This window comes from Mycetomoellerius zeteki, unplaced genomic scaffold, assembly GCF_001594055.1.
Source record: "Mycetomoellerius zeteki isolate Tzet28-1 unplaced genomic scaffold, Tzet1.0 scaffold446, whole genome shotgun sequence".
Lineage (NCBI taxonomy): Eukaryota > Metazoa > Arthropoda > Insecta > Hymenoptera > Formicidae > Mycetomoellerius > Mycetomoellerius zeteki.
In genome coordinates, this window is record NW_017257442.1 from 98442 (window position 1) to 113792 (window position 15351).

Consider the following 15351-nt stretch of genomic DNA (forward strand, 5'->3'; position numbering starts at 1 on the left):
GGTTCAGCACAGCACGAAAGGAAACTGACAACGATTGGGAAGAAACACGAGACGAACGTTCGAGGTTATCACGATTGACGATGATCTCGATCTCCAATCATACTTGTATACACGTAGATAACGAAACAATTTTATTCGTGACGGCCTCGGACGCATCAATGTCACCGATCGGCAGTTTGGTCCAGGAACACCAACGGGGAAGACCGTATTTGGTTGCCTGGTAGCAACGCAGTGCACGCGGCAACTCGTTGAGTCATCATCGCTCGTCATAAACGCCGCTGCTGCATTCGACGTGTCTCTTCATCATAATACAACGAAGGGTTACGACCGATCGATAAAGCCACATATCCAAAACGTACGCACGCATGCACGCACAGAAAGGAATGGAACGTCGCACAGGCCGCCTACTGTCCGCTATATGCTCTCGGAGAACCTCCTCAAGGTCGTCCGGATGCTGAGAAGACTCGTCCCATCTGTGCTGTCGAGGACTCGTCGCCTTTGAATGATGGATTGAATTCTGAAGAACGCGACAGAAGTTGACAGACTTCGATTTAAGTTGGCGGAGTTCAATTAATTTTATCTTTTCTTTTTTTTCAAATACATCAATAAAAATATTTATTTTCTTAAAGATACCGATTCTTAAAAATTTCAATGTAATTTTTTAAAATAAAATATATGAAAATATATACTGTGCGAAGTCTATAATTGTATTATTATGCTACAAACATAAAAAAATGTGCAGTTCACACACACACGCACGCACGCACGCACGCACGCACGCATAAGATTTAATCATCACACAAACAAGATAGATTAAATTTATAATATTGAATTATGTATATCCAATTTGAGTTATTTTTAATCATTTTTATAGGTCGCTATTGCTCCTACCCAATATGTCATTAATTTAATTAAAACAATGGAGGCAAACAATTTAACTCAAGAAATAGTATTAAATTTGTCTTAAATTTGGTTTGTTATTTATTAAGTGCATACGTTAATATAGACGTTATTTACTTTGAAACCAATCATAGAAATAAATTAATTTGCATTTTTTTACATACATGGAAGTTAAAAATAACAAAATGTTATTTAATTCGAGGGATTGGATTACTATTACTCTTTTGATATCTAGTACAGCAAGAAACAATCAATGTCCAACTGATAGTCTCAAATAGCGTACATGTTACATAGTTTATCGTATCTTATATTTCTACTGCAACATCGAGCTTCGCTTCTATAAATTCCGATGAAGCGTCACTTATCTCCGTTTTCTTAAGATCAAATCTGCTTACCGATCTTTTATCTTATTCCAACATTTCATTACGTCTCATGGCTGAATTATTATCGCTGCAGTCGAGAGGAGGAGCCGATGAGAAAATCGCCATCTCTCGTATCTCGTGCGATTCGCTTTCGTTCGTAGATGCGGTTGATGTTGGATCTTACTACACTGCCTACACGCGGCATTCGCGAATGCCGATATGGTTGATCGGGACACGATCGCGAAACACTTTCACAGTGGTGGCCTTTCGCGACGCCTCTCGTGGGATCTCCATGGCTTGGAGAATCGGTTAAGACATCAGTTAGGTTTAAATCGAACAATCTGGTTTTTGACACAAATAAATGTCTGTCGATGTACATTTGCCCCAAGTTAAGTAATGTTAGATTCGTTTATCTTGGACGTTTCAAAATGATACATAAAATATGGCTATAAATGTAATTTTATTCAAAGTGAATTATTCGTTTGAATTGAAGTCTTATGTCGTTAATCAAGCGAGTAGGTCGATTGGAATATTAATCATAAATTTGAGTATATTGCAAAGAGATCATGAAATAATTATCTACATGAAATAATCACATGCGTCTGGCGTTTTATAAATAAATTAACTCTTAGTACACTGAAAAAAAAGATTGATTGCTGCAGCAAATTAGATGGTAAAATATGGCATAGCATTTTGAATTGGCTGCAGCCAATTTTTGCTTGCATTAGCCTATCCACAATATCAGTATAGGATTTCGATAGACTAACGCAACCAAAAATTGACTGCAACCAATTAAAAATGCTATGTCATATTCGGCCAATCTTTTTTTCAGTGTACACGATAACTTTTCGATTCTTTACTGCAAATATGTTCGTGGATCGTTCGTATCTGGGTTAATTTCCTTCAATTTTATAAGTATAGAAGATATAATTATTAAGTGATGTTTAATACTTTAACATCTTTAGAAAGTATTTATAGTAATGAAAAAAGGAAATTAAAAAAGGTAATGAATTAAAAAAGAAAGGATAAAGAACATTATTTAGCTAAGTGCTCTTAATACTGCAGAACCGTTTAAATATTGAACAACTAAAATCTGTATTCTGTCACACGATGAATGACCATTAACAGTAAATTTAATGTCGCCTAAGAAGAAACACCCACGAGATCATTTGGAATGCAATGGGGAACGCAACCTTGGTTAACCTGACTCGTGTTAATCCCGCATCTCCCTCTTCAAGGTCGCTCCTGTGAAAAACGTCCGAGGATATATTCGTAGGTGCGTTCTTTCACAGCCTGTACCTTTCTTCGGTGTACTGCATGCACAGACTGTGAGAGCAGCAGGAGAAATGACCGTCTGGCTGATGTTATCGTCCCCTTAACTACGAGTTATGCCCCGGGCGTATCAGACTCTTCCTCTCGTATAATCCTCCTTTAGGATCCTTTTCAACTTTCGATAACGATTATCTCATTATAGCGAGAAACTTCTGAGAGATTAAAAGGCTGGATCTGGCCCCCCCGAGATAGAGTATGTAGTTACAACGGGTTGTAATTTTGGCGCCACGTGACCTAAATAAAATCATACATATGATGTCGAGATACTTGTTCCTTTAGTTAGGAAGATCAGTGATTCTCAGCTGTCTCAATTTGTGGGGGATAATCCTTGATTTTAAATTATTTCTTATTTAAATAAATATATAATTAATTGACTTTAAATGATATGGGTATGAATTTTTAAAATCGTACTATTATATATGTTGCGTAAAGCAGCTCTCTAAAGTCGTGCACGGCATTGATGGTCGGACGAATCAATTCATTCACACACGCAGATATACACACTTGTATACATGCATATTTTCGGAAATTTAGTCTCGGCTCATAAAGAAGCATAATAAAACAGTGACGGCATTGAACAAAGACAGGTTTTTTCCAGTTCTATGCTCGCTAATACACGCGCTCTCGTCGCTTTGTCGCGGCTCTGCGTCGAGGCTCCGTGATATACGTTTTTTGGAAAACCGCATCAATCAGAGTCCAGATGGAAACCCATATCATCACGATCGCTGAGGAAATATTCATTCGATCAACGAGCCACTGTTCACATCGTGTCCGATCTAAGTCTGCAATCTTGAATTTAACCGAATGGATTTCTAAGCATACGTGCTATCTGCGATTCAGGGCGTCAGCCCTCTAGACGTTATCGTGGTAATTTCTAAGCGTTAAGGTACCTTTTCATGCTGACGCTCGACGCTCATTTTCAGCATCAAAATAGATCATGTGATCAAAATTGACGCTTGATATTCGTCAATGTCTATCACGTAACTTATTTTGACGCCGAAAATAAGCGTCGAGCGTCAGTATGAAAAAGTACCTTTATCGCGGTACGTTCCGACATCGACTCAGGACGAATGCGTGAACGTCCCCTATAGGCGGTGTTAAAAACTCAGGGTGTACGCGAGCACCCCCAGGCGTAGTCGAAAGGCGACTCAAGACATTACATTGCCTCCAGGCGTTTGTCGTGACAGAATAAGTAGAACGGGACTATTAAAAGCGAAGTTAGCTTATTATTCTGTGAACTGTAAATAGTTGTAAATAGTGACAATAACTGTGAATAAACTACATATACGAAAAGACAGTGCGGGCATTAACGTTGTCCCTTCTGACACAAAACAATATAAAATGAATATTATTATTAAATCAGTAAGGCAGTGTTATTAATCTACAAAGATAACGGTCGATGCATATGGTGCGTGCAGAAAAACTATGTAATTTTTAATATATTTTTATTTATATAACGATTCTCTTTGTGGATTTAATAATTCGTGAAGGTTATTTGCTATAAAAATATTAACTAAGTTAATTTCACTTGTATTGAATTTTACCTTAGAGATATCAATCTAACGTCCATGTAGGTAAATGTGAGTAATACCTAACATTTAAAATTCAATTTTTTAATTTATAAGGTAGAGCGTTATTTCATCAATTTCATATTTAACGTAATGAAAATTTACGGCAAACAATATCTTCGCAGTGATGTGCTTACAATTACATTATACAATCATGATTGCTTCTTGAGATCAAACATGGCCTTTAAATATTCGATATGTGCTGTTCAGAAACGTAAACATTTCGTGAGAAATGGACGAAAAAGCTCAGCTTTACTGTATTAGTTATATGTTTATATATTATATATATATATATGACGTATTTTAAACTCAAATATTCATTAAATATCGTCGTGGTTTTAAATCTGTACGAAGCGATTAGCTGAAGCGAAATTATTGCAACATATTGTTGGATAATGTAAATTTGATTCGTCATTCAATTTTTAGTCTCGTCCTTTCCATCGCGATTCGATGAATTGAGACACGATTTCTAAATCTAATGGCATACATTCAGTCTCTCTCAATCTCGTATCTCGGATCGTATACGCTGACACGTGTTCGATATATCTTCTGGTACGCCATGCTTATGCAGAATATACCACATATATCATTTTTATTTTTATCTCAATTTTGCCTTTGCGGGCATTATGCAGCGTCGAATTCTAATGTATCTTATAAATTTTAATGAAGAAACTTCAGCGAGAACTAAGATTCTCGAAATTGCAAATTAATTATAAAAGACCTTATTCTTTAATTAATCTTAGGAAAATTCTATTTTAACTTTCTCAAATTATTTTAATGCTGTCTCTTAATTAACGAATTTTAAAAATGTTGAAGTTAACAAGTATAGTTGTTAACTATAGGATAAAATAATATCGAATTAATTTCTACGTTGATGAAAAGTGTGAAGATTTAAAAAAAATCAAAAAGATTTATAAACGAAAAGAGCAACTTGATATTCACCGCGATCGAAAATGTTGGAAGAAACGCGAAATAACATCACATGCCAAGAAGTGACTCAGGTACTATTATTCCTGATGTTTGAGAGTCTTAATTATTTTTTAGGTGATGAAAAGTATAATATAACGTGTCGATACAGGGCGTCATTAAGGCGTAATTGTCAATCGCTACAAGGATTCTAATGATTCGCTATGTGACCGCGTGTTATTTTGCCATCAAGATCTTGGTATTGTAAAAAAATTTTTCAAATGGGATCAATTGTATATAATCACACTTCTATCTTTTTATGGATAAAAGTAAATCTGATTAAATTTTCGTGATTAACTGCATATTTTGTACAAAATTTAAAAAAATATCTAATATATTATTATACATTATTAGTGATATTCCACATTTTTTAAGTAATTTCTTTTGCAATTAAAAGATTCATATATATATATTTTATATAAATTATTTATCTTAAAATTAACGAATTGATTGACTAGTTGTATTAAAGAAATAATAAATTAATCTTATTTAAATAATAGTTCGCGTCAATATCCTTTATTTTGTGAAGTTCTTTATAATCATAAATAATTTAGTATCATTTTAATTTGACATTTGAAAGTTTCTGGTTTCAATTGCTCAATATAGCAACAACTGCGAGTTGAATCAAATCGTGTTAATTATAACTTGGTTGGTTTGATATTCGACCTCTTTGCACCATCGAGTGTATTATATGTGATTGATGGACGAAGCCCGTTACTCGCTCCGTGTAGTTGATCATTCGGTCGTAACAACCAACTTAAATGCGTGCGTAGAGAAATGCCAGGCAAGAGCAAATTGAGAAATTGTGTGCGATGCGGCTTCAAGTCTACGACTAATTAAAAACAGCGCTTAATGTGATCGTTTATAATCAGTACGTTTATATGAAAAGGAGATGATATCAATTTCAAATTTTTTACTCGAAGAAATAATGAACTTTCCTGTCTTTTATTGTACAGTCATATGTCAAAGTGAAGAAATATTTAACGATATGTTATCATTTCTCTAATTTTTTAACTATAGCATTATTTCTTATTTTAGAAAATTGTATTTAATTTACTGTATAATTGCAAATGTGAAAATAAAACTGACCTAAATTGTATTCTAGTTAAACTTTAATTTTAATACGGTGTGAAATAAATTGTAAATGTGAGATATACATATATCGATAAACTAAATTGCATTATTTAGATCAACTGCCTCGATTTCTATCAGTTTAAGTGGTTTTACAAACCAAGAAATTTTCGCTGCAAGAGATCTCTTGCCCTAAACAGCTCTAAACATAATTCGCAGCGAATACTTTCAGCCGTACAAAAATAATGTTTTAATTTTATTCATTTTGTCGCTCGCCACTGATGATTATCACAATTATGGAAGGAACTCGTGGTTTATGGCGTCTCATAAGGACTGTAGATTAGGTAATTATCTATTCATTGAGGTTAACGACGCATAATTGCAGGCCTGGGAATGCAAGTATCTACATGATACATCCAAGTGTCTGTGTTACGCCATCGCCGGCATTTAAAATTAAGTCTACGCCGAATCATGACGCCGTGGCCTTATGCAACTCTTATCAACCGATTTGCGAGGATTAAACGCGCATTTCTCGTGATGGATAATCGTTTCGGCAACAATATTAATGAAAGCGAGGCTTTCGAGTCTCGTAGATAACGTCGGGTCAGTATACGAGAAACATTTTCTAATTAACAAGTATTATCACTTAAAATTAGTGTTTATCGGAAGGACGACTTTTATATTGTGGACTTTCCCTTTCTGCTAGATTCTTAGTCAAGACTTTCGCCGTTTTCTCACTCTCTTGGGCTCTCTAGGAATCTTTTTTGTGATTTCGTAGCGTGTCTCCTTCCGAAGCAGGCTTGCACACGGATGAGCGGATCATGTAATCATGGCATTATTAATTGCGATCGGGAAATCGTTCCGCTCGATGATTGATGGTGGAACAAGCGAAACGACAAATCGCGACTACGGTTATCTGTCCCATGCACTAAGGGGTTACTTCCTTCTTACGAATAGAAATGAGAAATCTGCAGCTCTGCTGAGAGTTGCATGTTGATTAAGACTGTGCATAATCATTGAAACGAGAAATCTTCTGCAGCTGGGTTGAGAGATGCATGTTGATTAGGATTGTGAATAATCAATGTACCAGAATTAGTGTCGACAATTTTCTTAATCATATATAAAAAGTATAAGACGTAGTGCTGAGGGAATTTTTATAATTCTTGCTTTGAAATTCTTGCTTAATAAAATTTTTATACTTTATATTTTTTACTCTTCTCATCGTCTTTATATATTTTATATTTATATTCGAACAGTATCATTTTTTTTTAGTTGTTATCTTTGCATTTGTAATATAATATACCTCGTTGAGGTTCTTCAGTATATTTAAAATTATGTTTTAAGATATTTTAGTTTTTATATTTATATAATATTATTGTAAATCATGAATGCAAAATGATCGAAGTATTAAAAGTATATTAAATTATAGTTTTAATATTGAATACAATACTATTTCTAAGCACATATTAAAATGAAATTGTCTACAGCGGAAAATATATTATTGATAAAATTTAATCATAATTGATTTTTTGAAGAGTATTTTTTGTGTTTATATATTATTAAATAATATTTTAGATACGTAATATTGATTAAGAGCTTATTTAAAACAAATTTAAAAAAATATAATCTTTTTAATTAAATAATTTAATTTTTATATCATTAATATTATACTCATGGTATTTAGGTATACGATATTCAGAATAATCAGAAAATAGAATACAAGCATAATGATATATGGAAAGTATGCCAATAGAATTATTTGGAATTTGTACATTGAAAAAAAAAATTGGCTACTGCAACAAATTAGATGTAAAATATGGCATAGCATTTTTAATTGGCTGCTGCAATTAATTAAAAATGCCATATTTTACCATCTAATTTGCTGCAGTAGCCAATCTTTTCTTTCAGTGTAAGTACAATCATTCATTCTTGATTAGGAGAATAAAAGGATAAATATCTCTTACAGTATTTTCTTCTTTTCGCTCCAAATCTCTCCTAGGTAACACATTGAATTATTCTCGTTGCGAGTATTTATATTTGAAACTTAATTAACTCCGAGTGCATTCATCATTTATTATTAACGCCTGCAAATGCGTTACGCGCGAATGCACCGGGTACGCGATTAACACGCGTACATATCATTTTTTCTTCGAACGAGAAAAAGCGTATTTGCCGAGCGTGCCCGTGATATAATCACTAAACAAAATCCGGTCTGTTATCGCGGTTGGAATTCTTTCTAGGGAGTGCGGAAGCTTTAATTGCCACATCACATGCCGCGAAAATGCATGGGCCGACGTCTCTGCATTCGAGGGCCTACTCAAGTCGTTGCATTTGTAGTAACAGTTGCAATCGAGTCGCGATCAACTCATCATGGACGTGCTCCGGTAAACTCCGATACGCTCGGGGATATAATATACGTTCAAGATAAATCAAGACCGGGGTATCGCTGCTGCTTCTTTTTGCATTCATTCATGCGTGTGATTTCTTGTAATTCGTGTCGTTTCCTTAGCCGCTGTTCTCTCGATCCACGGTATTAGCTAAGTTGAATTCTCACTGATGCGAGATATAAGAGATGGATCGGTGAAAGTAATTAAACAGTCTACCTGTGGGAGCATCGAACGCATCATTCGTGGCGGAAACGTGTTTAACCGTTTCAAAGTAGAGATCACTGCGAGTGATACGTTCGCGTTTAATCGAGCGAGCGAATTATTGTGAACGTTCTGCCTGATCGTTACTGTCGGGAATTCTCTCGTGGAGTTTCATCCTGGAACTTCTAATACAAGAGTATGTTTGGTGTTCAACCAATCCCCGTTTAAGCCATTTTCTACCTTATACATTGATTTCTCTTATTAATCCTAATTTATATACGAGACTAAACATCCGTAGAAATCTTAAGTATCGCGAATAAGAAATCAATATACTTTTAGCATATTTAATCTTACGTCTTTGTAATATAACATGGTATCATTTTTATAATATGTTGTAATGAAAACATTATTACAAAACATTTCTTTTAAGAATTTATTCGTTAGTCATTTTTTAGATATTGTTTATGCAAAAATTTTGATAAAAATAATTTTTTGTTTTAATAAAACAATACGGATAATTAAATTTCTATAACATGAGACATCAGGATAACGAATATTTTAAAATTCTTGACACTGTACATATATTTTAATGTTATACGATTAACAAAATAGTTTTGTGGCTCTAAGAATAAATTAGATATAGATGAATTGCTTGTGTATGAGCTTTCGTGATCGTTAGTACGTTAATAGTATATTCATATACAGCGATAAGATATAATTTACAATTGGAATGTTTATGGACTTATCAAAAAGTGGTTGGTATATTCCAATTTGCTAAAATATATCTGTTTGCTTTATAAATATATTATTAACGCACTAACGCTCTAACAACCGCGAAGGCTCGTATAGGATATTTATCTATATCTGATTTATTCTTGGAATATAGTTACTTTTTTTGTTAATTAGCATTAATAATATAATTATAAGGCGATAAGATATATTTTTAATGGTCTAACAACCGCGGAGACTTGTATTATTGGTAATTTACTTATATTTCCTCATGTAATTGTTTATACAATTATCATATGTACATATTATTTTTATGAAAAAAAGCAAATAATATTATATTATACCGATATCGATACAAACAGGAAGCAACCAGTCGAACGGAAGCGAAGCCAATGAGCTGGTTATGTAACATTACTTCCCTATAATGTCGTTAACCCTGGAAGATAGTGTTTGTAGCATCATACAGGAATCAGTAAATACGGTGCTACAATTGAGTACTACGATACTACGATTTTTTAATATTCTAAAATTATTTAATGTATATTCTGACATTCAGCAGATATATTTTTCCTCGCAAATAACGTCATGTTTAAATATGGCAGAAATTTGATCGAAAAAATATAAGTCAATGAAAACGATAACTCGACTTGGAAACATTTTCGATATAAAACGCATTTAAATAGTAAGATAAAAGAAAAATAATTATTCCTTCCGTTCTAATGTTAATTTGTAGGATTTCGAAGAAACATTTGTCACATTATATTACATTTTCAAATATATTTGTATCTGACTTTGTATCTGACAATGAGATAATTTATACGCACATCGACGAACTTAAGCTTACAAATCGGTCTCCATTTGTAAGCGGCGTTTAAATATCCATCTGCGAGCTTTTAAAGTTGTGCCTTGAGTAATCGGAGATTTCTTCGTATCTTTCTTTCAGGCCGTGAAACTGGAGTCGGTGCATCCAGGAAGGACGCGATATCTCGTCGTCGTTTCCTGCACGGGAAGGCAGGACGCCGAAGAGAGTTGTCTCCTCGGTATCGATTGCCACGCCAGGGCGACCGTTGGTCTCGTGCTCCGAGTTTTGGCAGACACCGCTATCACTCTCGATGGCGATGGGTGAGTTCGCATCTTTTTCTTTCTCACTGTTATTTGCCTCGCTACGCTCTCACCGCGAGAAGCATTGCGGTCTTGCAATATTCCCGCGGCACTACGGATTAGCACGTTTCAGCGATTACAGACTCGCGTGGACTTTACTACTTTTTCTTATTTATGATCTGTTACATAATGTTACTCGTTAACTGTGAACATTCGCTAAGCAATCAGTTATACTTTTAGGAGCAGGCTAGGATTTTTCTTTTTTAATTTACTCAAGAATACATGATTGTGCAAAATGTTGTATTATTCAGATCGTTAAGTTCTGATTCTAATATTTGCATGTTAATAAAATACGTCAGTGAAATATATTTATTATTTGATGAATTAGTTTAGACTGGAAGATAAAAATAAGCATAAGCAAAAGAGTAATCATATTAAGACAAGGTCAAATGTGCACGAACATTAATTAAGCATCACACAAACATCGTCATCGCTTACGTCATGATTAGTGTGCGAATGTGCACATCTGCAAGCGCAATAGAATGTAATGTATACCGTATGGTAAGACCCTGGCATCAGCTGTCTTTCTTTCTCGAAGTTGCGGACAGTTAAATAACAGATTAATTACGGACCTCATAGATCGTACATCTTAATATATTTTCTATTGCAGTATAATTAATGAGATGAAGAAGAGTTTTTATTTCCTTGAGTTCAGAAAAATATTGATAGACACTCGAAACGCTCGCTTTCTCTACTTTCAACTTGCTAGTCTTTTATACATATATAGAAGAATATAAAAACGTAGACTATAAATCTGTTACAACATATATTATATCAGAAATATCAGATGAAATTTTAATGAACTTTGTGACGAACTTTAAAATTCATATACATGCGGAAGCTTATAGTTATTAATTAGAACAAGTTTTTAATCTCTAAACACAGCATTCATAATCCGATTTTGTATTTAATTGTCTTTCTCTGGACATGTGTCTTTATAGATTTTATGACTATAAAGCATCTTGAAATTATACTTAAGACGATTAAGATTTTTAATATAGACTCGGATTGTTAATTATTAAATATAGAAGCTGATAAGTATCAGTCTAAATTTTGGATGAAACTTTTTTTAACGTAAATATTATATTATATTACATGAAAATGAAAGACAAAATTTGACTTTTTATTTACATTTCTATTTTGCTAAAGCTTTTAATTTTTTATTAAATACACTTTTGTAACTATACCTCTTATAAAATTTCTCTAAATACATATTTAATAATTCGAGATAAAATTTAGTTTGTTTTGGCACAAATTAAATTAATCGAGAAATCTCGATTAATTTAATCGAGTGAGATTTTGGATAGAAAAGCGATATGTAAATTTGATATGAAGTAAATCAGAGGCATTCTATAGGAATAAATTTCGTTTGATTGAAATCTTTGATGATTCAGCGTACTGCTGACGTTGCGCTGCTTTATATCCGGCAACCTGACCGATCAACAAATATTTTCAGAGCGGCACTAGCACGCGGCCACTTTCTAACGGCTGTGCCAACTTGTCTAATTCCCTCTACTTTAAAGTGACTCATTGCCACGGCTCGCCTGCGGATTGAATGTTGTACCGATAATTAACGTGGCGGCGGCGGCGGCGGCGTGCGTACGTACGCGCTGCAAAATGAAAGGAAAATATCAGTAGGCGTCTACGCGTAGATAGCAATAGCCTAAGTATAGACTTTATGCACTGTCTGTTTATCCGTAACCAACATAGACAATGTAATTCACGTAGACAATGCTGATGTCCATGTGCTTTCTCCTCCTTTCTCCGGTTTTTTTTTATGAAATGTAGTTTTATTCAAAGAAGCTAACAATAAGTTTAACTTACACTATCATTCTTTACATTAGAATGCTCCGCTGTCATCGATTTTAGTACAATCCTATATCGCATTAATGTCAATGTTTTATTCTTTCTTTTATGATTTTTTTTATTCATAGATTGATTCAATGAGTCTTCTTTTAGTACAAATAAACGTGCGCATCGGAATATAATTTATAGATTTTTGCTTAGTACAAATATGTACACGGAGAGAATTTTCTTTTAAAATTTACCTTGAAAATATGGTAGTTATGGTACAATACAATATTTTAAAGATTTTTTACCATGCATTTCAATAAAATTAATCAAACTTATTTTATACTTTATTGTAATTTTATCAAATGAATGAGAGATTTACATTAAAATTCTTCGAAATACAATGTTGTCCCACGACTATCATATTTTCAGGGTAAACTCTAAGAAAAAATTCTCTCCATGTACAAATAAATATGTACAGATATAGCTGAGAATAGAGAAAGGCGAAACATGAATTTCGTGTAAAGAGGAAACGTTTGTATATCTTTTGTAAAATCGTAGATTTGCCAGATTGCATTGTTAATCGCTTGTTCTCATTTCGGCGTATTATATGTAACACCGCCTCCACAAAGATAAATGCGAAGGTCGCCACCGTTCTCTCGGGCGTAGGGAAATGGAGCGCGTTACCGTAAGGCACGCGTGTTCAAGCAAGGTACTTGACAGGTGAGTACCAAGGTTACGACGGAAGGTCGCGACATAACTTGCGAAATCGAGACGCGAAGTCAAACCGTAAGGTTCAGCATGGTTGTTTACCGCAATGCAGCACATAGTGTGGATTACATGCTGATAGAAAATAAACATTACAAAAGATGATACGATCTGAAAGCATTAATTAAAGCTACTCTTACATTAGTTAGAAACAGAAGAATAATCGTTATTTTGCAATCTCATTGCTAATAGACGATTTCATGTCTTATACGCAACTTTGATGCTTAGGGTCTTCTTTAGAAAGAAAATTATTCTAAGAACAATTTTTTCTAAACTTTTATTTATCTGAATTTAGCGCATTTTAGGCCTTGTGTTGTTCTTTAAGATAGTTTCAATGACTAGACTTACCGACATTTGATGTTATTTGCTTAATTTAATCAATTATATAGCAATTTACTATGATAAATGTTTGTTTTATTTTAATTTAATAATTATATCTTATTTGGATAATTAGAAGTTCAGGAAAAAACTGCTTTTAAAATAAATTTTTTTAAGACTCAACAAAGCATTGAATAAGATGTCAAGTTATTAATCTGCGAAGAGATTACAATAACAATTGTTTTTTTTTTTTTATTTAATTCATTATTTGTATCTATTGATAATTTCTTTGATTATGTAGTTTAGACAATAGTTTCTAAAATGATATAAAATGAAATACACGCGTAATATCCGATACATTGACACATTAAATGAGTTAACAACCACAGAACTTTCAATGGCGGTGTTGCACCAACAAAAGGATTGCGATCGCGTCTGAACGATATTGACACGTGGCTTTTCGCGCGATTAGAAAGCACTTCGTCATTTTCCGTAGCTGTGGGCAAGAAGCTTATCCACGCGAGAGCACATTGACTGGGCGACGCGCGCGAAGTTCGTGTCCGGTCGGGCGAGCAATTCTCGCGAAATTAGCGATAAAGGGATAGTGGGATGGATGGACAACTCGATGCGTGGCGAAGGGAAAAGGAGAAAGAAAAGGACTGAGAAAAGAAAATGAGCACGAACGCCGGTCAGCTCGCGTTCCTACGATGTCGATGACCCTCGGGGCGCGGACGATCGTCTCTCTTCTTCATCTTCCTCTTCTCCTACTCCATTCCTTCCTCTCTTTTTCTCTTTCATTTCGATGCGGTTGTCGCGAATTCGCGAGAGAGTTAGAGTCCCTTCGCGTTAGAGTTACAATATGTCATTCTCTTTCTCGATCGGTTAGAAACACTGTCGGTCGCAGCAACAGTTTGGTTTACTTAGTCTTTCTTACTGTCTCTTTCCGGATAGATTACTTATAGTCTTAACTATATTACTTGACGCAATGCAGCCAGAGAATTTAGTTGACACGTTCAATGCCGTGACGTTATGCTTCATCGGCCTTACGATATCGACATGTCTTATTGATACACATAAAGTGCAATGACTGATTACGTGCGCGGGGGGGGGGATAGCAAATTAAATGAACTAACGAGTGTTACGAAAGATTGAGTTTATTCTCTATAACACACACATATTTGCAAGCTTAATTTACATTGACATTGTAATAGAGCCCAGAACAGCGTCCTAATTAATGTGATTGAGGCTATGCATCTATCAGCTGGTTGAATCGTCAAACCATTGTTTTCTAAAAATTTGCGTACGCTTGCTTAATTGAATATAAGGAAGGCTGTTTCTTCTTCACTTTTATTTGCTAATCTTAAATTTGTGGGTCATTCGTCATTAATATATTAAAATAAAAATAAAGTTTTAAAAATTGTTAGAGGATTATTGTACGTTTCGTAATGTTTAAGTAATAAATGCCGTAACTCACACACAGAATTCTTAAATTATATTTACGAAAATATTTACTTTTTAGCATATAGTGTATAAAACCTTTAAACCTAATCTACAATGCGCTCTTTGTCTGCTGTTTCTTGCTTTTTACACTTTTTTGTTGCGAGATAAAAGTTGACGAACTTAGAAAAAGATAAGAAACGCATGAAGAGAAACGCGATTATCAATAAAACACAAAGAAGGAAAAAAGTATGAGATAAAAAACAAAAACTACACTCAAAAAGTGATCTTGCAGTTACAGCAAAAATTATCTAAGTTCAAAAAAATAGCTGGAATAGATAAATTTTTAGCAAGTATTGC

At 34.1% G+C, this 15351-nt stretch overlaps 1 protein-coding gene across 3 annotated transcripts in view; it reads left to right on the forward strand.

Annotated features, from left to right (window-relative positions):
* Window positions 1–15351, forward strand: part of ssh (Protein phosphatase Slingshot) — a 143239-nt gene that overhangs the window by 92475 nt on the left and 35413 nt on the right. For all 3 annotated transcript variants that reach the window (XM_018454699.1, XM_018454698.1, XM_018454700.1), the window contains one exon: window positions 10460–10638. In XM_018454699.1, coding sequence (XP_018310201.1) covers window positions 10460–10638 — 179 coding nt within the window. The remainder of the gene's footprint in view (window positions 1–10459; window positions 10639–15351) is intronic.